Source organism: Ursus maritimus, unplaced genomic scaffold (assembly GCF_017311325.1).
Source record: "Ursus maritimus isolate PB19 unplaced genomic scaffold, ASM1731132v1 scaffold_5, whole genome shotgun sequence".
NCBI classification, from domain to species: domain Eukaryota; kingdom Metazoa; phylum Chordata; class Mammalia; order Carnivora; family Ursidae; genus Ursus; species Ursus maritimus.
This window is the reverse complement of record NW_024426663.1, coordinates 88,090,757-88,118,363: the sequence shown is the minus strand read 5'-3', so window position 1 is coordinate 88,118,363 and position 27,607 is coordinate 88,090,757. Positions and strand designations below refer to the sequence as shown.

General features: G+C 38.6%; 2 protein-coding genes across 5 annotated transcripts in view; one reads left to right on the top strand and one right to left on the bottom strand.

Moving 5' to 3' along the window:
• On the bottom strand, positions 1-963 carry LOC103682431 (olfactory receptor 2C3). Its single transcript, XM_008712038.1, has one exon. It carries the CDS (start codon positions 961-963, stop codon positions 1-3), a length of 963 nt encoding a protein of 320 aa, XP_008710260.1.
• An 11,197-nt stretch (positions 964-12,160) lies between these two features.
• Positions 12,161-27,607, top strand: part of GCSAML (germinal center associated signaling and motility like) — a 67,805-nt gene continuing 52,358 nt past the window's right edge. The window contains exons 1-2 of one of the 4 annotated variants that reach the window (XM_008712030.2): positions 12,161-12,234; positions 16,737-16,925. In XM_008712030.2, the coding sequence (XP_008710252.1) occupies positions 16,897-16,925 (29 nt within the window). In that variant the 5' untranslated portion in view covers positions 12,161-12,234; positions 16,737-16,896. Of the gene's footprint in view, positions 12,235-16,257; positions 16,926-27,607 lie in introns of those variants that run through there. The other 3 variants (XM_008712031.2, XM_040622687.1, XM_040622685.1) reach the window with 3 other exon arrangements.

Sequence of the window (27,607 nt, the reverse complement as noted above, 5' to 3'; positions counted from 1 at the left end):
CTAAATATGCCTCCGTGACCCTACAAAGCCACAGCAATTCTCTAACGTGATGCGCCCCAGAGCCTTCTTCACATCCTTGTTCCTGAGTGTGTAAATCAAGGGGTTCAGCATCGGGGTGACAACAGTGTAGAAGAGGGCTATGAACTTGCCCTGTTCGTGAGAGTTACTCTTGGCGGGCTGGAGATACATAAATAGAATGCTCCCGTAGAACAGAGCCACAACCGCCACATGGGAAGAGCAGGTGTTGAAGGCCTTTCTCCGTCCCTCTGCTGACCCGATCTTCATCACAGCCTTGGCGATGTGGCTGTATGAGACCAGGATGAGACCCAGAGGCAAGACAACAAAGATAAAGCTAGCCACGTACATCTCCACCTCGTTGAGGCTGGTGTCCACGCAAGCCAGTTGCATAATGAGGGGCATCTCGCAGAAGAAGTGGTCAATGCGATTGTTCCCACAGAGGGGCAGGAGCATAGTGAGTGTGGAGCCCACCATGCTGGTGGTCAGACCCCCAAGCCACGAGGCAAGGGCCAAGCTGAGACAAAGCTGTGGATGCATGATGACAGTGTAATGTAGTGGCCTACAGATGGCAGCATAGCGGTCATAGGACATGACTGCCAGGAGGACACATTCAGTCGCTCCCAGCCAGTGGGAGATATAGAACTGGACCACACACCCTCCATAGCTTATGGTTTTCTGTGGTCCCCAGAGGTTGACCAGGAGTTGTGGGACAATGCTTGTGGTAAAGCTAATGTCCAGGAAGGAGAGGTTGCCAAGAAAGAAGTACATGGGAGTGTGGAGGTGCACATCCATGCAGGAAACCAGAATGATGATGCCATTGCCCAAGATAGATGCCACATAAAACCCTGAGACAACGATGAAGAGGATAGGTTCTAGTGAGGGTCGTGCAGAGAAGCCCAGGAGTACAAAGACTTCTGGAGAACTTACATTGGCTATTCCCATCATCACGTGCAGCCAGGTGTGGGACAAAAAGACCACCTGTGGTGAGTGGGGGTACAGAATATGAAGCCTCAAGTGATTATAGCAGTTAGCCAACTTTAAACACAATTTTATACCCTATTCCTTGAAAACATCTACTCAACTGCTCCTTCGGTGATGTTGCATCATCTTCCTGAAGGCCAGTTTGGAGAGATGTGAAAATATGCATAGCCTAGGGAAAATGGACCTTCATGCAAAGTTGTTGGCACTGATTTTTTATTGAAATATTACTTATAGTAGCAACATCTGGGGTCAGTATGAATGTTTAGTGATGAGGTTTTCTTGGGTAAAAGATGGCATTTCTTATGAAGAAACACTGCAGAGGCACTAAAATAATGCTTGTGCTACAACCTCTCTCAGTTAATGGCCACATGGAGTCCACCATGACATTTCTCTTTCCTTTAAATCCCACAATCAGCAAATTTTTGCTTTAACATTAAATTCAGAGTCTCACCACTTCTTGCAAACTCCCTGCTGCCACCCTGGCCTATGCTGCCATCATTTATCATCTCGATTATTGATCTAATATCCTAACTTGTCTTCCTGCTTTCCCCATTAGTTCCCTTCAGAGTATTCCCAACATAGCAGCTAGAAGATTACCTTAGGACACAATATGACCATATTGCTTTTAACAGCCCTATTGTCTTGTAGCACGGCTTACAGTGGTTTTCCCGCCAGACATCATCCATAAACTCAATTTCTTACCTCCTTCAGATTATTTTTCAAAAGTCATCTTTCACTGAAGCAAAAGTGGTATTTTTAAAAGTGTTTATTTAAATTACAGTTAGTTAAATTACAGTGTAATATTAGTTTCAGGTGTATAGTATAGTGATTCAGCACCCCCATACACTGAAGCAAAGGTACTATTTAATATCGAAACCCCTCTCAGCTCCCTTCTCTTCCTTTCCTGCTTTAGTTTTAGTCATAGTACTTACCACCATAGAACAAATATGCTATGCTAAGTTATTATGTTTGTACCTATCTCAGTCTGCTAGAGTTTAAATTCCATGGACTCCTGGCTTTCTGTTTATTTTGTTTGCTTCTGGGTCTGCAGTGCCTAGCCCAGTGTCTGGAACACAAAAATCCCTTAATCAATAGTCACAGAATGGGCAAATTGTGAAAAAGCTCATTAGAATGGGTACATGGAGGAGAGCAGTATAAAGGCATAGTTAAGGAATGCTCAGTTGTACTCTCAAGGCAGTGTGTCAGGAAAGAACTCTTGGAACTGTTGGGAGTCATGCGCTGATGACCCAGATTATTCCTTCCTCTCATGGAGGTGGAAGAAAACAAACCATGGGACAATGTGGGAAACCAGAAATCCCCATAGAGAAACATGGACAATCTCAGTGTGCTTCAGATGTCCTTAAAACTTCTGGGGTCATTCTTACAAAGACATTACGTTTTTCTTCCTTGTCTTTTAAAAGGAAGAGTAAATTCATTATAATTAGAATCCATCCAGGTGTGAAGAACAAAGCATCTATAAACTCAAAGGTCATCCCTTTTAAAATTCCAGGGAGTGAAACTTACTCATCTCTAAAACTGGATGTTGACCAAGGAAAATAAATTTGAACACACATGTTTATTCACAAATTTTCAAAATACGTGTAGAGTTTCCATCATGTGTATGTAAAAATGGGGCTCAGAGAGCTTCAGGCATTTGCTGAAATTTATGCACAGAAGCTGTACCAGTGTGGACCTCACTGAGCTGCAATGCTGAGACAATTGTCTGCTTTGCATGTAGCAGAGCAGTGCAGCACTGACGCTCTGAAAAAGCATCTGGGAAATGGATTCTGACCCCCTGCAACCCGGGGAAGCATCAAGAGCTGCAAGGACACGGGTGGTTTCATAATGTGGACGTGAGAGAGAAGTAAATAAGGACAGATATGAGCAACAGAGTCATGACACAATGAGGTGATTTCTCCATATAGAGGGTCATTTCAGATGAACTGATGAGGACATAGAAAAGGGCAAAACTCAAAACTGTATTGTCCCCTGTGGATATAAGCGTCCCCTCCATGGACATATGTAAATGTTGTGGACTCACATATGAAGAAAATGTACGAACGTCACCAAGAGATGGCCTGTCAATATAAGGTCAATCACAAGGTAACAGTTCAGTAGAATTTTTGAGGAAGTAGAAACCTTTGTGGTGTTCTGATCTATTTCTAGAAATGTTCAGTGGTTTACCCCGAGTCCCAGAGCTGCTCAGTGCTGGTACTGGAGCTACACCCAAGACATTCAGATTCTTAGTACAAAAATAACATTCCCAGTAAAGAAGGAGGTTTGCTCATTCATAGAGACACACCAAACTGTCACAATAAATAATCATTCTTGAAAATGTGATCTCACCCCAAGTCTTGTGACATTATGACAAAGAAAGATAGCACAGAGACAGTTGTGAAAACATTTTGAGTTCAAATTTTAAATCAATTATGCAGTCACAAACTCTACTCCTGGCTGTAGGTAACCTGCCAAAATACCAAAGACCTCAAGAAGAACAAGTCAGGTTATTGAAATGGATCCATGTTTGTCAACCTTAACTGGAATTGCCAGAAAATCTGTGATCCCAGTTCATCTTAAATACTGTAAAAAACAAACAAATGAACAAACAAATAGACAAACCCAAGATTGTCACTTACTGATGGTGAGCTAGTAGCAGCATCTCCCTGTATGGAGAGTGGAAATGTCAAAAAATGGGGAGTTTTTTACTGCAAAGATTGGCAAAACCCATGAACTCAATGGATGTGGCATTAAAAAGTAGGAAGGTAGTCATGGGATTTGAGAAGCCCTAAAAATACTGGAAAACTCCCAGTCATTGGTGGCAGACGTGTTAGATTCTGTTCAAATGCACGTCTAAAGAACACATTCTTGAAGTTTTAAAATCAGAATAGGTTTAAGTTAGAAAGAAACACATTTTTCCCCTATGAAAACTGTTAGTAAAGGAGTGAGGTTGGCTCACGGTGTTTCCAGGATGAGAACTATATGCCCACTCTCAAAGGACCTAGTGTGTCATAAAACCCGTGTCATCACAAGACACTCATGTTATCGTCTGGAGCATTCAGGAGGGAGATAGACGGTGATGTATATGTCAGGGGAGTAAAATTGGAGGGAAAGACTCTTTGGAGAATTTTTTCCCTATTGAATAATTACAATTTCATTGTAATCAAATTAATGATTACCTTTTTTCGAATTAATGATTGCTTTTACGAGTAAAACGTCATTTTAAGTTTTTATACTGCCAAACACTGTTTACAGAACATAAGAATCAAGTCTCTACTCAAAGATTTATCATGCAGTGGAGGACCGAGTCTGAAATATTTGCTCATTACAGTAAGTTTTTGGCACATGTTGCTATAGATTTTCTTTTCTTTTTTTTTTTAAGAGAGAAGACAATCAAGAATTTTATTTTTTATTTTTGCTATTTAAATTCAATTAGCCAAGGTATAGTACATCATTAGTTTTTGATATAATGTTCAATGATTCATAAATCGCTAAGATTTGTATTATTTTATAGCTGAAAGATTGTACTTCTTAACCCCCTTCACCTATTTTGCCCACCCCCAACACCCCCCATCTCTGGTAATCAGCAGATTTTTTTTTTCTATATCTATGAGTCTATTTCTGTTTTGTTCATTTATTTCACTTGTTAGATTCCACATATAAGTGAAATCATGGTATTTGTCTCTCTCCGTCTGATATATTTCATTTAGCATAACCTTTAAAGTCCATCTAAGTTGTCAAAATTGTCAAGATTTCATTCTTTTATATGGCTGAGTAATATTCCTTTGTGTATGTGATATACGAATATATGTACATGTATACCCCACATTTTTGTCCATTCATCTATTGATGGGCACTTAGGTTGCTTCCTTAGATATTGTAAAAAATGATATAATGAACATAGGGGTTCACATAGCTCTTCAAATTGGCGTTTTCATTTTCTTTCTGTGAAAAGCCAGTATCTGGAATTGCTGGATCTTATGGTAGTTCTCTATATTTAATTTTTGAAGAAACTTCATTCTACACCAATTTACACTCTTACCTGCAGTGCATGCATGCTCCGTCTATCCACATCCTCAACAATTCTTATTTTTTTTGTCTTTATAATAATAGCTAAACTGACAGAAGTTAGGTGATATATCATTGTGGTTTTGATTTGGTTTTCCTTGATGCTAGTGATATTGAATATCTGGTCATAAGCCAGTTGACTACCTGGATATCATCTCTGCAAAAATGTCTATTCAGGGGCGCCTGGGTGGCGCAGTCATTAAGAGCCTGCCTTCGGCTCAGGGCGTGATCCTGGAGTTCTGGGATCGAGCCCCACATCAGGCTTCTCTGCTAGGAGCCTGCTTCTTCCTCTCCCACTCCCCTGCTTGTGTTCCCTCTCTTGCTGACTGTCTCTCTCTGTCAAATAAATAAATAAAATCCTTAAAAAAAATGTCTATTCAGGTCCTCTGCCCATTTTAAAAATCATATTGTTTGTTTATTTTGGTGTTGACTATACAATTGTGGATTTATTTCTGGGGCCTCTATTCTGTCCCATTGTCTTTTTATGTCAGTACTGGTTTCATTACTATGACTTTTTTGTAGTATTGATAATGTAGTAATGATAATGGTTAATATGTAAAATATATGGTCAATTAATTAATGACAAAGGAGGCAAGGATTTACAATGAGGAAAAGATAATTTCTTCAGTAAATGGTATTGGAAAAACTGGAGAGCTACATGCAAAAGAGTGAAACTGGGCTACTTTCTTACACCATACACAAAAATAAACTCAAAATGGATTAAAGACCTAAATGTGAGACTTGAAACCATCTGTGACCTGGGCCACAGCAACATTTTTCTAGATAGGTCTCCTAAGGCAAGGGAAACAGAAGCAAAATTAAACTACTGGGACTTCATCAAAATAAAAAGCTTTTGCACAGTGAAGGAAAACATTCAATAAAATGAAAAGGCAACCTGGTGAATGGGAGAAGATATTTTCAAATCATACATTTGATAAGGGGGTTGAACACTTGCATTCTGGAAAGACACAACGAGGCCACCAATCTCTACAGTTTGTTAAACCAAATTGCAACATTCATCAGTCAGGCAAATGTTTGCAGTTAGGTCTTGATTCTAAAAGGGATGGTGGGCAGGACTCCTCAAACCTCCAATACTGTTAGCTTCAACTTTTGTGTCCTTCAGAGTTTCTGGTCATTTACGGGCAGCAGCACTGGATGAAATACAGCACATGCTTGAGATATATTCCAGGCAAGTGGCATCATAATAGGAAAATTTTCTTCTACATTTGCAAATATTTTATGACTACCAAAGTACATTCTCCACAAATTCCTGATGAGGACCAATTAGACTAATTTCAAAATTCTTAGGCACAAAATAGTAGTAATAATAATAATAATAATAATAATAATGAATAGCCAAGCAATTGAGGAAAAACTTAAGTTAAAACTTAATAAAAACTTTATTAAAAACTTACTTCCTGGGGTCCTATGAATTAAACTGATAACAGACAGATTGACAGGAGACAAAGTATACAAATTTATTAATTTTTAATTTTACCGTGATGGGGCATCACGGAAAAGAAGTGACTATCCAATGAAGCACCATCCTTTTTTAAAAATTTTTTTTCTTAAAGATTTTATTTATTTATTCGACAGAGATAGAGACAGCCAGCGAGAGAGGGAACACAAGCAGGGGGAGTGGGAGAGGAAGAAGCAGGCTCATAGCAGAGGAGCTTGATGTGGGGCTCGATCCCAGGACTCCGGGATCAGGCCCTGAGCCGAGGGCAGACGCTTAACGACTGAGCCACCCAGGCGCCCCAATAAAGCACCATCTTAACAGGGAGAGTAAAGGGTCAAAGGCCACTTAGGGGAGAGAAAATGAATTTTAAGAAAGATAAATAAGCCTTAAGAGATTAGGTTGGAAGATATGATGGTTTTGACAATGTCTTTCTTTCTGTGATGCCTAGTTCTCATCTCCTGTCCTGTGATGAGTTAAATTTCCTTGTTGGTGAAACTGCCAGGAAGGAGACTTATAACAATTGAAATGTGTGTGTGTGTGTGTGTGTGTGTGTGTGTGTGTGTATCTGGTTGTTTGTTTTTGTTTTTGTTTATCTTTTTTTAAATATTTTATTTATTTAACAGGGATAGAGACAGCCAGTGAGAGAGGGAACACAAGCAGGGGGAGTGGGAGAGGAAGAAGCAGGCTCCCAGCGGAGGAGCCTGATGTGGGGCTGTTCCCAGAACGCTGGGATCACGTCCTGAGCTGAAGGCAGACGCTTCACGACTGAGCCACCCAGGAGCCCCTGTTTTTGTTTATCTTGATCATGATTTTTATTTTTAAGACTATATCACAAAACCCCAGTCCTGGAACAGAGGACTTTTTAAGCAGTTTCTGGGATAGGAAAGCATTTAAAAATAATTTTAATAGCCTATTTACTTTCTATTTTTAAAATAGTGTATAAATATCTTTTGAACAGCAATTCCACTAGGAATCTATTATAATATTTTCTTACAAATGTACCAGAATTATAGAGAAGGTGGTGACATTCTATGGTGACATCATTTGTAGTGTAGAGAATTTGAAGATATCTTACGTCTATATCAGTGGGGGTTATTCAAATAAATACAACATAATCTGTAACATAATTTGATTTGGTTGTTAAGATGCATAAGTTAGATTCCAGTGAATGTGTACCGTGTTATAACAATGATTTTTTTTTTAAGAGAGAAAGAGAACAGGGTGGGGGTGGGGGCAAAGGGGAGAAGGAGAGAGAGAATCCCAAGCAGGCTTCATGGCCAGAATGGAGCCAGACGTGAGGCTTGATCTCACAACCCTGAGACATGACCTGAGCTGAAATCAAGAGTCAGATGCTTAACTGACTGAGCCACCCAGGTGCCCCAGCTTTTATAATAATTTAAAATGAGAAAGAAAAAATTCAGAAAAGTCTGGAAGCTAGAAAGCATTTTTAGGAGTACAAATGGCAGGCTATCTTACAAACTGGACTTAGATTTTTATTTTCTTCTTCTTCTTCTTCTTCTTCTTCTTCTCCTTCTCTTCTTCCTTTTTTTTTCTTTCTTTTTCTTTTTTTTTTTGTTTCAAGTTTCAAGTTTTTATTTAAATTCCAGTTAGTTAACATACAGTGTAATATTAGTTCCAGGAGTAGAATTTAGTGATTCATCACTTACATGTAACACTCCGTGCTCACCACAAATGCCCTCCTTCATCCCCATTGCATGTTTAACCCATCACCCACCCACCACCCCTCTGGAAACAACCAGTTTGTTCATCAGTTGATGGTCATTTGGGCTCTTTCCAATAATTTGACTATTGTTGATAGTGCTGATGAGGGAACAGAAGGCAAGCTGAGGACAGAAACTGAGGCCCTGCAACACCCCCCCCCCACCCGAAGGGATGTAAGTGACATTCCTCAGGCACTCCTGGCTGCCCTAAGGCTAAGGAAAAACAAATGGTTAACTGACAGATCACAATCCTGCAAGACCTGAGTCTCCCTCAGTTTACACATGTCCTAGTGATTTACAAGGAAGAAGCTTTCTTATCAATAGTCTAACTTCCAGAGACCCGTAATTCAGTTTCCTGAAGCCCTAACGTTACCCTCCCCCCATAAAATTGAGGGAAGCTGAAGCAGAAGGAAATGTAAGTGAAATGGAATTTCTTTTAAACCTGCAGTCCACTGACAAGGACACGTGATAGGAGGAAAGTAACATTCCCCTGGGTAGCTCCCAACTATCTTACTATTAACACCTTCTAAAGGGGTCAACAACCTTAACTTGACAATGGCAAGGCCTCCGATATCTTTCAAGTCTTCTTTTACATGAAAGTACTTTCTCAACCTCCCTTTTTTCCTTACCTCCCCCAGCCCCATAGTAGATAATCAGCCACCTCTCACAACTGCAGCGCATCTCTTTCTGCCCACGGGTCCTGTCCCCATGCTTTAATAAACCACCAATTTTGCACCAAAGGCGTCTCAAGAATTCTTTCTTGGTCGTTGGCTCTGGACTGCACCCCACTGAACCTCACCTGAATCCCACAACCTCATCAGTGCTGCTATAAACATCAGGGTGCCTATATCCCTTTGAATCAGTGTTTTTGTGTCCTTTGGGTAAATACCTAGTGAAATTGCTGGGTCATAGGGTAGCTCTATTTTTAACTTTGAGGAACCTCCATACTGTTTCCAGAGTGGCTGCACCAGCTTGCATTCCCACTAACAGTGTAAGAGGGGTCCCCTTTCTCTGTATCCTCACCAACACCTGTTGTAGAGTTGTTAATTTTAGCCATTCTGACTGGTGTGCGGTAGTATTGATGAGGTTTTGGAATATAGGTGAGGTTCAGTGGGGTGGAGTCCAGAGCCGACGACCAGGAAAGAATTCTTGAGATGTCTTTGGTGCAAAATGGTGGTTTATTAAGCATGGGGGTAGGACCCATAGGCAGAAAGAGCTGCTGCCCCCAGGTAGTAAGAGGTGGCTGATTATACACTCTGGGGTTGGGGGAGGTAAGGAAAAAGGGAGGTTGAGAAAGTACTTTCATATGTTAAAGAAGACTCACAGGATACTGGAGGCCTGGCCATGGTCAAGTTAAGGTTGTTTACCGCTCTAGTAAGGCATTAACATGAAGATAGTTGGGAACTTCCTGGAGGCTGCAGATTATAAGGACATTTAATTGTATCTACATTTCCTTCTGGAAGCTAGGTTACTGATAGAAATGCTTTGCTCTTGTAAACTGCTTAGACATTTGTAAACTGAGGGAGATTCAAGTCTTACAGGATTGTGGTCTCTATAAGTATTTCTTTGTCCTTTAGGGCAGCCAGGAGTGCCTGAGGAATGTCACACACATCCCATGGGGGTGGGGGGTTGCAAAGTGTCAGTTTCTGCTTTCTGTTCCCTCATCAGTATCTCATTGTGCTTTTAATTTGTATTTCCCTGTTGCTGAGTGATGTTAAGCATCTTTTCATGTGTCTGTTGGCCATCTGTATGTTTTCTTTGGAAAAATGTCTGTTCATGTCTTCTCATTTTTTAAAAAGATTTTATTTATTTATTTGAGAAGAGAGCAAGAGAGAGAGCACAAGCAGAGTGAAGGGCAAAGGGAGAAGCAGACGCCCCGCTGAGCCGGGAGCCCAATGCAGGGCTCAATCCCTGGACTCCAGCGTAATGACCCGAGCTGGAGGCAGAGCTTAACCTACTGAGCCTCCCAGGTGCCCTGCTTCTGCTCATTTTTAATTGATTATTTGTTTTTTGGGTGTTGGGTTTTATGTATTCTTTGTATCATTAGGTTCTAACCCTTTATCTGATATGTCATTTGCAATTATCTTCTCCCATTCCATAGGCTGCCTTTTAGTTGTGTTCATTGTTTCCTTTGACGAGCACAAGATTTTATCTTGATGAAGTGCGAATAGTTCATTTTGACTTTTGTTTCACTTGCCTCAGGAGACTTATCTAGTAGGAAGTTTCTACAGCTGAAGAGGTTGCTGCCTGCGGTCTTCTCTAGGATTTTAATGGTTTATTGTCTCAAATTTAGGTCTTTAATCCATTTTGGATTTATTTTTGTGTATGGTATAAGAAAGTGGTCCAGTTTCATTCTGCATGTTGCTTTCCAGTTTTCCCAATGCCATTTGTTGAAGAGACTGTTTCCCATTAGATATTCTTTCCTGCTTCATCCAAGATTTGTTGACCATATAGTTGTGGGTCCATTTCTGGGGTCTCTGTTCTGTTCCATTGATCTATGTGTCCGTTTTTGTGCCAATACTATGCTGTCTTGATGATTACAGCTTTGTAATGTACCTTGAAGTCTGGAATTGTGACGCCTCCAGCTTTGCTTTTCTTTTTCAAGATTGCTTTGGCTATTTGGGGTCTTTTGTGGTTCCATACAAATTTTAGAATTATTTGTTCTCTGTTAAAAATGCTGGTGCTATTTTGATAGGGATTGCATTAAATGTGTTGATTGCTTTGGGTAGACATTTTGACAATATTTGTTCTTCCAGTCCATGAGCATGGAATTTCTTCCCATTTTGTTGTGTCATCCTCAATTTCTTTCACCAGTGTTTTATAGTTTTCAGAGTACATATATTTTCCTCTTTGGTTAGGTTTTTTCCTAGTTTTCTTGCAGTTTTTGGTGCTATTGTAAATCTGATCAATTCCTTGATTTCTCTTTCTGCTGCTTCATTATTGGTGTATAGAAATGCAACAGATTTCTGCACATTGATTTTGTATCCTGTGACTTTACTGAATTTGAGTATCAGTTCTAGCAATTTTTTGGTGAAGTCTTTTGGGTTTTCTATGTAGAATATCATGTTGATGAGGTTGGGGAATATAAGTGAGGTTCAGTGGGGTGGGGTCCGGAGCCGATGACCAAGAAAGAATTCTTGAGACGTCTTTGGTGCAAAATGGTGGCTTATTAAAGCACGGGGACAGGACCCGTGGGCAGAAAGAGCTGCTGCCCTGGGGTTGTGAGGAATGGCCCATTATATACCCTCAAGTGGGGAGGGGGTTAGGGATAGCGTAAGTCTCTAAGGAATTTTGGAAGCAAGGTTTCCAGGACCTTGAGGGGGCTAGCTGTTGTTGGGAAAAGGTCGTTTATTACTGTCTAATAAAACCTGAGTCATGAGACCCTTCAGATGTATATCGGTGGGCCATATGCTTGGGGGATGATTGCCAATACGTATCTTGGGGGGTTAGAGATAAAGGAAGTTTCCAAAGGAATTTTTATATGTTAAAGTAGACTTACAGGATCTTGGTGGAGGGGAGGGACTCAGGCTAGGACTGCCTTTTGCCCTTAGCAAAGTATTAACATCAAGGCAGCTGAGTTCTTAGAGGAATGTCACCATGCCTGTTTCAAGGACTTGTCAATGGGCTGTAGGTAGTAAGGACTGTTTCTTTGTCCTTTAGGGCAGCCAGGAGTGCCTGAGGAATGTTGCATACATCCCATGGGGGGGGGGGTTGCAGGGTGTCAGCTTCTGCTTTGTCCTCAGCTTGCCTTCCGTTCCGTCATCAATGTCACCTTCAAAACATTTCACTTCTTCCTTGTGATTAGGATCCCTTTTATTTCTGTTTGTTGTCTGGTTGCTAAGGTTAGGCCTTCCAGTACTATGTTAAGTAACAGAGGTGAGAGTGGACATCCCTTTCTTTTTTCCAACTGTAGAGGAAAAGCTTTCAGTTTTTTCCCACTGAAGATGATAATAGCTCTGGGATTTTGTAGATGACCTTTACTAGTTTGAGGTATGTTCCCTGTATCCCTACTTTGTTGAGGATTTTTATTATGAATGGATGTTGTACTTTGTTAAATGCTTTTTCTGCATCTATTGAGAGGATCATATGGTTTTTATCCTTTCTTTTATTAATATGGCATATCATATTGATTTGTGAATATTGAACCACCCTTGCAGCCTAGGAATAAATCCCACTTGATCATGATAAATGATTCTTTTAACGTACTGCTGGATTTGAGTCATTGGTAATTTATTGAGAATTTTTGCATCCAGTTTCATTAGGATGTTGTTCTCTTTTTAGTGGAGACTTTGTCTTGTTATGGTATCCGGGTAATACTGGCCTCATGGAATGAATTTGGAAGTTTCCCTTCCTTTTCTGTTTTTTGGAACAGTTTGAGAAGAATAGGTATTAACTCTTTGAATATTTGGTAGAATTCCCCCTGGTAAACCATCTGGCTCTGTACTTTTGTTTATTGGGAGATTTTTGATTTCTGATTCAATTCCTTTCCTGGTTATTGGTCTGTTCACATTTTCTATTTCTTCCCATTTCAGCTTTGGAAGTTTGTACGTTTCTGAGAATTTATCCATTTCTTCTAGATTGTCAAATTTGTTTGCATATAATTTTTCATAATATTCTCATAACTGTTTGTACTTCTATGGTATTGGTTATTTCTCTTCACTCCTTTGTGATTTTATTTACTTAGGTGCTTTCTCCTTTCTTTTTGATAAGTCTGGCTAGGTGTTTATCAATTTTATTATTTTTTTCAAAGAAGGAACTCCTGGTTTCATCAATCTAGTCTACAGTGGTTTTTTTTGTTTGTTTGTTTCTTTGTTTGTTTTATTTGTTTCTGTATCATTTATTTCTGCTCTAATCTTTATTATTTTTCTTCTGTGGTCCGTAGGTGTTGTTTGTTGTTGTTGTTGTTTCCTAGGTCCTTTAGGTGTACAGTTAGGTTGTTTATTTGTGATTTTTCTTGCTACTTGAGGGAGGCCTGTATTGCTCTATACTTCTTTCCTATGGCCACTTTTGCTGTATCCCAAAGGTTTTGGACCATAATGTTTTCATTTTCATTTGTTGCCATGTATTTATTTCCTCTTTAATTTCCAACCAGGAAATGTCCAACCTGGTTGGCCTATTCATCCGTTAGTAGATGTTCTTCAACCTCCATATATTCGTGGTCTTTCCAAATTTTTCCTTGTGGTTGACTTCAAGCTTCCCATTATTGTGTTCAGAAAATATGCATGATATGATCTAAATATTTTTGTTGCTTCTTGAAGCCTGCCTGATTTGTGACCTAGTGTGATCTGTTCTGGAGAATGTCCCATGTGCACTTGAAACGAATGTGTATTCTGTTGCTTAGAATGAAATGCTCTTAATGTATCTTTTAAGTCTGTGTGGTCCAGTGTGTCACTCAAAGCCATTGTTTCCTTGTTGATCTTCTGCTTAGCTGGTCTGTCATTGCTGTAAGTGGGGCATTAAATCCTCTGCTATTATTGTATTATTATGAATAAGTTCCTTTGTGTTATTAATTGTTTTACATATTTGGATGCCTCAATTTAGGGGCATAAATAGTTAAAATTCTTAGATCTTTATGGATGCTCCCTTTTATTATGATACAGTACCCTTCTTCATCTGTTGTTAGTCTCTGGTCTAAACTCTAGTTTGTCTGATGTAAGCATTTGCTACTCTGGCTTTCCTTTGATGTCAATTAGCATGATACATGGTTCTCCACCCCCTCACTCTCAATCTGCAGGTGTCTTCAGGCTAACTTGAATCTCTTGTAGGCAGCATATGGCTGGGCCTTGTTTTGTTATCCATTCTGACAACTTATGTCTTTTGATTGGAGCATTTAGTCCATTTATATTCAGAGTAATTGTTGATAGATACATATTTAATGCCATTTTATTACTTGTTTTGTCATTGTTTCTGCAGATTTTCTCTGTTCCTTTGTAGTCTTTGTTGTTTTTTGTTCTTCTCCCTCAAAGAGTGCGCTTAGTATTTCTTGAAGGGCTGGTTTAGCAGTCACAAATTCCTTTAGTTTTTATTTGCCTGGGAAACTCTGTACCATTCCTTCTATTCTGAATGATGGCCTTGCTGGACAAAGTATTCTTGGCTACTGATTTTTCCCATTCAAAATTCCTGACTTTAAAAGCCCAAACCTAGATGATAGTTGTTTGAGTATCAGAGTCACGGGATAGTAGTTTGTGTAAAACCTGAACTTGTTGATAGGCAGAAGACTAAGTAGTGAGACCAAATAGGATAGCGAACAAGTAGAGGGTATTAACTGACAGAACTGTAGAGATATAAATGACTTGCATCCAGTGGGTAAGTTGAAACACTGGCATTGAAAAGACTACTGTCTCTTCTACATGGCAGTGAGCGTCCAAATGAAGTTGGATGTGTGCATGTCTATTGTGGTTCATGAATAGTCACTACCAGCATTCCTGCAGAACACTTTACAGTTCTCTAAAACTCACTTCCTTATGTCCTATCCATCCTACAGAAGAGGATGAGTTCCAGGATGTCCACTGGTTAGACACTGGTAGTGGAATTAAAGTCTTGTCCTTTTCTAGATAGATTCATGCTAGTGTGAACAGAAAGGGGAGTTAAAGAGGCTGAGGAAACTAAAAATATTCTGAGTAACCACATCTCTATCATTTAGTGTTGGGGTTAATGTAGAGCATGAAACCAGTCATAATACCTGGCTTGCTAAAATGTAACACAGAGAGGGGAGCGATGGAAGGTTTTGGAGAAGGGCATATAGGTTTTTGGAATGCGGAGGCCTGCGTGACCACTCTGCCATTGGAATGCCATGGGGAGTTGCCTTCCCAGAAGCTTTCTTAGCCCAAATAGCTGACCTGTGATCTAAGAGATGTACACATTGTCCCTTAGGCTATGTTTAGCAGAACTCGTAGAACCAGAAGATTAGCATCTCATATCTTTCCTGTAAACAGATCCTCCTGTTCCAGGGAGACCCCTGGTCACACATCACATGCTGAGAAACAGTGATAAGGATTTGTGATTATCCTGAAGGACCAATAAAAGTGGGAGCAAAGAAGAGCAAAGAGTCTTTGCCTCTGAGTGTTGATCCCCTTGTCTTCTCTTTTTTACAGCAAAGTTTGTAGTAATCTTTCATCCGATGGCACAGGGATTGCTGGCCATTCCTGGCAATTTAGTGTCTGAAACCCAACAGGGACCTACTTAACTGAGCATTTGTGCGTTAATGACTTTTTCCATGAGTAATCAGAACAAAAGCTGATTGCAGTGCTTCTCAAATTTCAGCAGGCAACAGGAGGATTCTACTCACAGAGTTTATGATTCAGCAGGTATGTGTGAGTTAGGACCTGAGAATTTGTATTTCTAGTAAGTTCAGGTGAAGCTGGTGTTGCCAGTCTGGGACCATGCTCTGAGGGCTGCTGACCTAGTGTCTAGCTACTCAAAGGAAGAGCAAGAGCTTGTTAGAAAGGCAGAATGTTTATTCTAGTTTGACAGAGTCAGAATTAGTATTTTAACAGAGCCCTCTGAGGATTGGTAAGATGTGAAAGTTTGGGATGCAGGGTTTTAGTACATAGGTTCTCGAACATGAGTTAGGTAAAACATAAACCCAGCATGGGTTTGTGACACTCCTGCTTCAAATACTTTTTTCCCATGCTATGATTGAAACATAAAATAGTAATACAAATTTTAGAAATGACTGCAAAGCATTTGAGACCCCTGAGAACTGCCAACGGATAGCTCTAACAAACTTCCTCACACTTGATACCTTCATTTGGTTTAAAAACAGAACAAAACAAAACATTGGGTTAGATGAACATATAATTTCCAACTTCGATTTCATGTTGGATAAAAACGAGAAGTTTTAATCTGTTCTGCACCCCATTGGGTGAGAAACAATATGAATAAACTATTTCATTCCCCCAACAGCAACAGATCAGGGTCAGCAGTCAGCTAATTGCCTGCATGAAATTATCACTGAGGCCAGCTTGTACTCTGTGGCTCTGGTGGGTAGTGTAGGGGAGGAAGTGGGGGAACAGATGGTGGAGATGGGTCTGTCAGGCCCTGTCTCCTTCCCCATTGCATGCTAGCCTTGGAACAACAACAGGAAGAACAATTACTCCTTGACCTAGTTTATGTAACATCAATACTCTTCTATTTTCATATTCTTTTTCTCTTTCTTTCCCATTTTATTATTATTATTTTTTGAAGTATCAGAGCTTTTAGGAGAGACATTTACATTTGATTCAATTTTTATAACCTGAGGAGCAAACAGGTTTTATTTCTAACTTTTTTTTTCCTTACAAGAGGCTTTCTTTTTGTGTGTGTGGAAGAGGACGGAATATTGGTATTCTGGAGATCTAAGCTTTCTGAAGAATTGGAAAGTCCCTACCTCTTCTGATTCTCCAATCCTGGAGTTCCCTTGAAAGCAAAGTGGACCCGGAGTGTTAGATTTATTCTCTCAGCCTGATTTTTTTTTTTTTACCCACGTGCCTTTCTTCTCCCGTCCCCTTCAGAATGTTTCCTGCCTTCTCTACCATGCCTGTCCCTTGGCAGCTCATGGTTGGTAGGAGTACAAGCCAGTGGTCAGATGCAAAGTCCTGCCTCATATTGTGCCCATCACTGCCGAAAGTGGAGTGAAACTCAGGAGCTGAAAAGCAGAGTCACAGTGAAAGAATGGGGAATTACCTCCTGAGAGAATTCAGGTAAGACTGAAGCTGGGCAGGGCCCTTCGTTGGAAGAACAGGGAGCAGGAGCCTGGGTGTATGCATTTGGAACAGTGAGACAGTGGTGCTTTAAGAGGTTTGGACCTGAAGACAGCATTCTTTCAGAACACAGAGTGACCCCTCGCCACCTCAGTTTACTCACTCTTTTTGCCTTACTTTGGAACTATGGTAGGTGGCCAGATTTAGAAAAAAAATAACAGGTTGCCAAGTCAGATTTGAATTTCAAATAAACAAACTCTTTTTTTGTTGTTGTTGTTGTTTTAGTGTAAATATGCCTTATGCAATATTTGGAGCATTATTGCATGGGTCATAGTTATGCTAAACAAATTGTTGATTATCTGAAACTCAAATTTAACTGTGCGTTCTGCATTTTATCCAGAAACCCTAGTCTGTAGTCACTTGGATCTTTCCATACATTTCTATCTTCATCTGAGTATACGGTTTAACTTCCCGTTCATCAACTTCATGGGGTCTGCATGAGAATAAACAGATTCTTGAAAATTATGGATGCAAAATAATGTACTCAAATGCTTTTAAGTACTGATTTTTAGCCTTCCTCATCTTTGAATGGTTTTCTTTTTTTTAAGATTTTATATATTTATTTGACACAGAGAGAGAGTGCACAAGCAGGAGGAGTGGCAGGTGGCGGGTGAGGGAGAAACAGGTTCCCTCCTGAGCAGGGAGCCCAACGTGGGACTTGATCCCAGGGGGATCATGACCTGAGCCAAAGGCAGACACTTAACCGACTGAGCCACCCATGTGCCCCTCGAATGCTTTTGAAGTTGTAGAATAGATATGGAAAACAGACAGTATTCTTCTTACAGCTTGCTTAATCTTAAAGGATTGTCTTTATAGCACACCACTCTCCCATCCACTCACCCTAACTCCTTCCAGTCTTATTATATTATATAATGACTAGATTTTTAAAAAAAATTAAGATATAATTGACATATAACATTATATAAGTTTAAAGTGTACAACTCGTTGGTTTGATACATGTATATATTGCAATATGATTACTACCATAGTATTAGCCAACACCTCTATACATCACATAAATTATCACTTCTTTTTGTGATTGGAATAATTAAGATCTAGTTACTTAGAAAGTTTTAAATTTACAATACCATGTTGCTGATTATAATAACTATTTGTGCATTAGATCTTCAGGACTTATTTATCTATGAGTTGCAAGTTTGTACTCTTAAACAGTATCTCCCTAAAGCCTCCACCTCCAGCCCTGATAACCACTATTCTACCCTCTGTTCCTAAGAGTTAGCTTTTTAAAATTCCACATAGAAGTGATATTTGTCTTTCTCTGTCTGACTTTTTCACTTAGCATAATGCCCTCAAGTTCATGCCATGCCATGCCATGTTGTCACAAATGGAAGGATTTCTTTTTTTCTCATGGCTGAATAATATATATGGACTACCCATATATCCATATATCCATCCATCATATCTATCTATCTATCTATCTATCTATCTATCTATCTATCTATCTATCATCTATCAATCAATCTAATCTATCATCTATCTATCATCATTATCATCATCTATCATTTATCTATCATCTATCTGCCACATCTTCTTTATTCATTCATCCATTGGCAGATGCTTAGATTGTTTCCATATCTTGGCTATTGTGAATAATTTTTCAGTAAACATGGTACTGGTATCTTTTTGATACCCTGTATGCATTTCCTTTGGCTCTATATCCAGAACTGGGATTGCTGGATCTTATGGTAGTCCCATTTTTAATTTAAAAAATTGTTTTCCATAGTGGCTAGATCAATTTCTATTTCTACCAATAGTATAAAACGGTTCCCTTTTCTTTACATCCTTGCCAACACTTGATACCTCTTCTCTTCTTGATGGTAGCTATCTGACAGGGATGAGGTGATAACTTGTTGTGGTTTTGATGTGCATTTCCCTGATGATTAGTGATGTTGAGCACCTTTTAATGTACCCTTTGACCATTCATTTGTGTTCTTTAACACAACTAGATGGATCTGCCCGTGGCAAAACTCTAATCACATTACTCCCGTGTTTCAGAGAACATCCATTTCCCACTACTTGACATGTAAAGTGTAGACCATCTATTTTGGAATTTAAGGTCTTACATATTCTGTTTTAATAACTCCCTTCTTCTTGTTCTCTTTTCACTTTGGGCATTGCCTCCACCACCTGTCTTGGCTATGAGCCTCTGATCAACTGTTTTCTGTTTAGTAGAGAATCTCTCAAGGATAATTGTTGCCTTGAATATATCTTTGCAGTCCCTATGTCTCCCTAGAACTTAGAACAAAACAGGGATTTAAAGAAAGTAAAATTAATTTGGTTAAATATACTTTTCTGCCCTTTCTGCCATAAATATATCACATGGACCTTATACCCTTGTCAATCTGACCACTGGGTCATCTTTTGACTTCAAGCTTGGCTATCAAAACTCTTACTTCAAAGTACATTTTCAACCATCTTTACTTGTCAAAATATTAATTATGCAATGCCCTGGCCAAATGTGACATCTTCCTGATCTTTGCCAGGAATTATTCTTTCACATTTTTATGACTTATAAATGGTTTATATGCATTTATGACACTAACCATATTCTACCTAGTGTCATTATTACACATGTACAAGTCTTAGATTATGGATCCTTTGATTACAGTGACAGTGCCTTTAAAACTTGGGCATCCCTGAAACTTGTGCTTATGCTCTACAGAAAGGTTTTCTATAAATGAATTTTGGCTATTCTGAAAAAGCATGTGTATTTCTAACTTGAGGGAAGCAGAGGACAAAATGATCTGCTTCAGAATATGGAGACTTAGAGGAACTTTCCACATTTAATTATCTCCCTTTCTGAATTGGTTGTTAAATTTTCTGATATACATCTGTTACCATATTCTGATAGAGACAGCGGTCTTTGGAAACAGCCATGGACTTTTACTTTATAAATATTAAAGCAGCGAGAGAATGCTTCTTCAATTCAACCATGTTGTAGTGAAGCCATTTAGACTCAGAGAGGTGGAAATGTTTTGGTTTGCTCACATTTGAAGTTACAAAGACTCCTTCTCATTCTGCTCTTCAGCCATTACTCTCTGCTTAGGGTCCTAGGCCTGACTTTCTGGAGAAGTCCATTTGCTGGGTTTCGGTTCTGTTTGTTTTTTAAGTTTTTATTTAAATTCCAGTTAGTTAACATACAGAGTGATATCAGTTTCAGTTCTATTTTAAAATCCATACAGACACAAAGAGGATAGAGGAGGACATTGACTCCAAGGGTCTCACTGTGGGTATCTGTGAATGAGACCTCTGCAGTCCCACATTCCTACACACTTCCCGGCAGCCAGATTCAGTGGCACTCAAGGAATTCACAGGGCTGAACACAGTAGCAACTTGCACTGATAATAACAAGTGATGATCATTTCAGGTTTCTCTCTGCCCACATAGTGTTAATAATCTCACAGGGTTATCTCATTATTTTTCCATAACTACTATATGACGTGGTTGTTGTTATTACCCTCATGTACTATGATTGTGAAATCAATCAATAAGCAAGTAAGTGAATAAATAAATAAATAAATAAATGTGAATTGCATAGTTGGATATGTTTACTGGTGATGGAGGTATTTTATTCTCAGTAAGTAAAATATGGGTAGTTTCTGTCTAGAGCACTCCTTTCATTGGTGAACCATATTATTATTATTATTATTGTTATTATTATTAATTATTTGTTTGGTCTGTAGTAATTTTTTTATATTACTGAACAATTTTATTTGTCAGTTATATCTTAATAAAGTAGGGTGAAAATAATGTGTCTTCTGAGGAAAGTCCACAAACCACCTATGGAGTATCCTTCTTCTCCAATATCAACCCTGAATTTGATCAAGTATCTAGATATAACCACAACTTACAAGAATATTTGAAACAATTGGAAATTTTAATTTGAAATGTATTTCAAACAATAGCATACAGATACAACCAGCAAAATCCAGAACATTTCTTTAACAGATAAATTCCAAGGGAGGTAAACAAGAGGGGAAAAAAATCCTAGAGGTTAAAAGGATTTTAGACAGCTATTAATTAATTGGAATATATGGATATTATTTGGGTTCCTTTTTTAAAGTTTTCATTTTAATTTCAGTTAGTTAACATACAGTATTAGATTAGTTTCAGGTGCACAATATAGTAATTCAACATTGCCATACATCACCCTGTGCTCATAACAAGTGCCCTCCTTAATCCTCATCACCTATTCAACCCATCCCCTCCCCCATCTCCCCTCTGGTAGTCATCAGTTTGTTCTCTGTCATTAACAATCTGTTTCTTGATTTGTCTTTCTTATTTTTTCCCCTTTGCTCATTTGTTTTGTTTCTTAAATTCCACATATGAGTGAAATCATATGATATTTGTTTTTCTTGGATTGACTTATTTTTCTTGGCATTATACTCTTTAGCTCCATTCATGTTATTGCAAACGGCAAGACTTCATTCTTTTTTATGGCTGAGTAATATTCCACTGTACATATACACCGCATCTTCTTTATCCATTCATCAGTTGATGAATACTTGGGCTGCTTCCATAGTTTGATTATTGTAGATAATGCTGCAATAAACATAGGGGTGCATTTATCCCTTTAAATTAGTGTTCTTATATTCTCTCAGCAAATTATTGGTGAACTTTGGGAAGCAGGTTAGCAGCATTGCTTGGAGCTCATACAATTAGATAAAAGGGAAACAGATGGTTTCCAATAAAAGTTCGCCTGGGAAATCTCATCCTGCTTTTCCTATAGTACTGAATACATTCCTTGGTTTCTCTGATTCTATATTCCCATGCCCAAAGTAAGGATATGATTATTGCCAGATCCTAGATTTTGTGAAGATAAAATGAAACAATGCTTTTATGTTAGCAAGAACATGGTAGGATTACTCAGTATTAGCTGATATTTAACTACTTACAGTGCTCTGAAGTTGGCCTTGTTTTCAGGTTCTTAAGCTATATATTTTGTTTCAATGAACCACTCCCAGGAATTAGGTGGTTCTCAAGAAACCTCATTCAATGCACTGTAGATATGATTGAGAACAAGATGGAAAGATTCCACCTCATGGAACTTATTCTAGTAGGATGAAGGGATTGCAAACAGTTATATAAATCATGTAATTCAGTTGGTCATAAGTACTATGGCTGAAATCCAGGAGAAGGAAGGGTGTGATGCTATGGAGACCTGACTTCTGAGGAGAGACCTGCATAATTAAGAATGAGCAGGTTAGGCAAAGATCTGTAGAATTAGCTTCTAGACAAAAGACCATATGTAAAGACCCCGAGAAGGGTCTGAGCATGTGTGTAGTGAGACAAAAATGACAGGAGTACATGAGGTTAATGAAATGAGTTGGTTCACTAGTTGGCCACTCCACATCCCACAGATGGTTATCTTGAGTTTTTTTCCCCCTCTAAGTTTTATTGAGGTATAATTGGCAGACAAAAAATTTGCTCGTAGTTAAAGTGTACATTTTGTTGAGTTTGGACATATGTGAACTCTTGTGATAGCATCACCACAATCAAGGTACTAAACACATCCCTTACTTTCAATTTCCTTGTGTTCTTGTGTGTGTGTGTGTGTGTGTGTGTGAAGAACACTTAACATGAAATCTATCCTTTTAACATATTTTGAAGTGCACAGTATTCTAAATTATAGGCACTATGTTGTACAACAGATCTTGGGAAACTATTCATGCAACATAACAAACTTGGTATATATTAGGCAAAAGCTCCCTGGCCCCTGGCAGCTGTCACTCCATTTTCCACTTCTAAGAGTTTGACTATATTCAATTCCACACATAAGTGAGGTAATTCAGTATTTGTTCTTCTGTTACTGGATTATCTCATTTAAGCACAATATCCTTAAGGTTCATTCACGTAGTTGCAAATGGTAGTATTTCCTTCTTTTTTAATGGCTGATGAACATTTCACTGTATGTATATGTCACATTTTCTTTATCCAGTTATCTACGGAGAGACATTTGGGTTGTTTCCATATCTTGGCTATTAGTAAATAATCCTACAATGAACATGGGTGTGCAGATAGGTCTTTAAGATCTTGATTTTGATTCTTTTGATACACTGCACTTAATCACTATGCTGTAGCTTAAGCTTAAGAGAGATGACATAGCTAAGAGAAGATGAAAACTTGTCAAGGTCTTTGCTATTAAATGATGAAGTTATAGTGTAATTTCTGTCTTCCTTTTTTTTCAGGGTTTATGGGATGATGATTTAATATAATATGTAAACTACTGTAAAGTGAGTATGAAGGTAAAATTTCTGATGTCAGGTCATGTGTCATTTCCACTATACCGCCATAGTCTCTTTTACAGATAGGGGAGAAGTTAATGTGTTAATGCCCATCACCCATAAAAAAATATGTAATTGAGACAAGCAAAAATTTAAAACTTCTTTGAAAGATGTAGTGAGATTAAAGGGAAAGCCACGGGGCACCTGGATGGCTCAGTCAGGTAAGTGTCCAAGGCTTGGTTTCTTTGGCTCAGGTCCTGATCTCAGGGTCCTGAAATTGAGCCTTGGATTGGGCTTTGGGCTCAGCACAGATTCTACTTGGGATCCTTTCTCTCTTCCTCTTCCTCTGCACTTTGTCATGCTCTGTCTCTTTCTCTCTCTCTCAAATAAATAAAATATTTGAAGGGCAAGAAAAAAAAGGAAGTTAATGTATTTTAGGTAGAAACACAAAGAATGTGCTATAGAAATGAGAGGAAAGAATGAATTCAATTCTGATTTGGAATGGCCAGAAGGAAGGTCACACTTGAGGAATGGCTGCATGGTTTGTGCTGCAAATGTTTAACAAGCTAATGAAAGTCAGAAAAGACTTTTCCTAACTGAAGGGACAAGATGTGAAAATGTATGAGTTTGAAGTATCTGGTGGTTCAGGAATGACAATAGCTGTCAATAACAAGCATATGGTTCAAGAATAGAGCCAATGGGTAAAGAAGTTCGAAATGAGGTTAGGCATTTGATGATGCAGTCTTCAAAGGCCCATAGGAACTGGTGATTCAATGGATATTTGTGAATTGCAGAAAGATGTAATGTGGCTCATATTTTAGGGAGAAATGTTTGTCCTCTGTGCATTAGATGGAATGGCAGACAAAAATGGACAAGCTAAGAAATTTAAAATATACCAAGCAATAGATGGTAAAGAGCTGAAATTTGGCAGGAACAACCAAAATTAAAAAAAAAAAAAGGTTCAGTAAAAGTAACATCATTTCCAATGATTTGTCTTGATGTTTGTCAGTCATTTAGATCACAGATGTGGTGTAAGAGAAGGCTAAGAGTATTTCCCCAAATGAAATTTAAAGTTACTCCTGGTATCTCCCAGAGAGCTCTCCATCATTAGAGAATCTTGGAATATACTGTACACATATGGAGGGAGAGCAGGGATGGATTTTATGTGAGGAGATACTGAGTTGGGAAATTCCCAATTTCCTCCTTGGCTGTCAGATCCTCAGCAAGTGTACCAGATGGAAGAAACAGAATGGATAAGAAATAGACACTCACTCTATATCATGAGTCACTTTCACTTTCTATGATAAAGTGTTTCACTGTCTCCAGACCCAACCATTACCCAGTTCCCCTGTGGGGTCAGCCATGCAACAAAAGAGCCACAGGACTTGTACCAAAGGCTCTCCAGATTTTATTCTCAGTCATTCTCGTCCAATGGAATTAATGGGGAAGGGAAACAACGTTTGTGAAGCTATTGAAGGGTGCCAAGCATGTTGGCCTTACTCTTCCCAATGATATTATAAAGGAGACATTGTTATTCTAATTTTTGTAAGTTTTGAAATTAAGGTTAAAGGATTGTAGTTTCACAGTAAGAAAAGGTATGTTATATCATTAGACATGAACCAAACAAGACTCCAAAACCCACTGGTCTTCTCTACTTACTTGAGAGAGGTCTTCTATAGGACTCTTTTCCATGTTAAGTGAGCCCATGCTGTGTCCAGGACCTTCTATGGTTCTCAAAGGGGATTAAGGGGATGAAACAAAGCATTCTAACTGTTGCTCATCTATGGAGTTCAACATTAAATGAATAATGGGGAGTGTTCCGTCTTCTAGAAACCTATAGCTGTTACACACATTACATGCAGAATGCAGGAATTATTCTTTCCATATATCCATTGATGGATTTCAGGATGCACTACCCCAAAATATGGCAACTTGTCATACCGAATATCTTTTTTTATAATAATTTTTATTATGTTATGTTAGTCACCATACAGTATATCCTTAGTTTTTGATGTAATGTTCCATGATTCATTGTTTGCGCTATAACACCCAGTGCACCATGCAAATTGATCTTTGTAATAGATCATATCAACAAGAAAAGAGTCAAGAACCATATGATCCTCTCACTTGCAGAAAAAGCATTTGACAAAATACAGCATCCTTTCCTAATTAAAACACTTCAGAGTGTAGGGATAGAGGGTACATTCCTCAATTTCATAAAAACCATCTATGAAAAGCCTACAGCGAATATCATTCTCAATGGGGAAAAGCTGAAAGCCTTTCCCTTAAGATCAGGAACACGGCAAGGATGCCCACTCTCGCCATTATTATTCAACATAGTACTAGAAGTCCTTGCAACAGCAGTCAGACAACAAAAAGGGATAAAAGGTATCCGAATCGGTAAAGAAGTCAAACTGTCTCTCTTTGCAGATGACATGATACTCTATTTGGAAAACCCAAAAGACTCTACCCCTCAAACTACTAGAAGTTATAGAGCAATTCAGTAATGTGGTGGGATACAAAATCAATGCTCAGAAATCAGTCATACTGAATGTCTTACACTGAAGGAGTTTGAGAAAATGGCAGAAGCAGAAAGGTCACTCTGATCTCCCTAACCCCTCACCCTTCTTCCTTGGAAGCAGGAGCTAAATCTCTCACATAAAGGGTTTTCTTCCTGTACCAGAAGGAGAGGAGACATCCTCATCACCAGAGACAGGGAATTTAGGGTTGAGAAGGCTGTAAAAACAAACCTTGTTAATTCACCATTTACTCTCTCTAGTGCAAATCCCTCTGCCTTGCCAATTCTTCACAAATGTATTGTTTGTCTAAAAGGTATGAAAGCTTCTGGCTCTGGTCACTTCTTTGGGTCTTCATTCTCTTGTGAAGGCTCCTATATTTTCTTCCACTGTTATATGACAAAGCTATTTCTCTAAATTTTCTCTGACTTTCTTATTTAGATCTTTATTCCCCACTGAATATAGCATGAAGTAGGGGTTTTGCTTTTTTTTCCCTCTCCAAATAGTGAGTCAGATTTTTCAACTTCATCTGTTAAAACATTCACTCTTTTCCCATTGAATTATGGTTACTTTTTTATTACATATCAAATATCTACATATAGATAGAAATGTTTCTTTGTACTCAATATCTTTATATTGACCTGTTTTTTGTTTGCCTTTACTAGCAGCATACTGTTTTTATTATTATGACTTTGTAGCATCATTTGGTATCTGGTGTGTTGTCATCCTCTATGACGTCATAGAGGCTTAGCACAGGAGATATAAACCATGGCAGATTTTTTTTAAAAGTAAGATGGGTTTCAATAGAGAGAATTATGTGCTTACAAAATCATTGGAATGGCTGAAGGTGTGGGTTTGAGGCTGGGCTCTTGTAAAGATACCCTCACCCGACAGAATTGACCCAAGGAGCTACTGCTGCCCAGGAGGCTTTTTGAGTGATTCCACATTCAAGAATTTACCACCAGCAATGTCTGCAAGGTTGGAGAATGGACACCAGAATGTAGATGCAGAAAACTTCCCACCTCTGAGCCTGATTGTCAGAGGAAGATCCACAAAAGGCCTCTGGGCACTTTGGATAGCACCTAATTTGCAGCCTGAATACTGGCTCTGAGTCAGAGAAAGGTAGCTAGCTATCGCTTTGCTTTCCTCTTTGACCAGAAAGAATGTGGAATGGACGTTAACATTTCCTGTTAACAGTTTCCAGGACATGCCTTCTTCGTTCTTTGTTTCAAGACTGATTTAGCTCTTTGTGGACTTTCTCTTCCCACATTTACTTAACACTGAATTTGTTGGTTTTATCAAAAGGACAAGCTTGGATTTTGATTGGGATGACACTGACTATGCAGATCAATTTGAGGGAAAAATGTTATGTTTATGCAAACACATTATTCAATAAAAACAATTATTTATATGGCATTTACTCAAGTCTCCCCTCATGCTAAAATGTAGAGTGATAATTTTTGTCTTTCTTGCATTGTTAGGTTGATTTCTAAAAGCCACTTACAACAGTCAGTTTAGGGAGTGTTTTATTTTCTAGCCTGCTATCGTGAAATGCTACTAAATTTTGTAAGATTATTGTATATCTACCAGCCTTGCTGACCTCATTTCTTTTAATGCTTTATAAGTTTACCGAGCTTTCTACATAGTTAACATATCATCTATAAAGTTAAAGATTTTCTCTCCTTTTTCATCTTACAACTAATACCTTGTTTCTTGTTTTATGTCATTATTATGTTTAAAACTCTCAATATTCTTGGATGTCCTTGTCTTGTAAATGATCTTAGATTTTTTTTCTGAATTGTTCATTAAGTTCGCTGTATGTTTTTGGTATATTGACCTTATCACAGTAAGGAATATCATC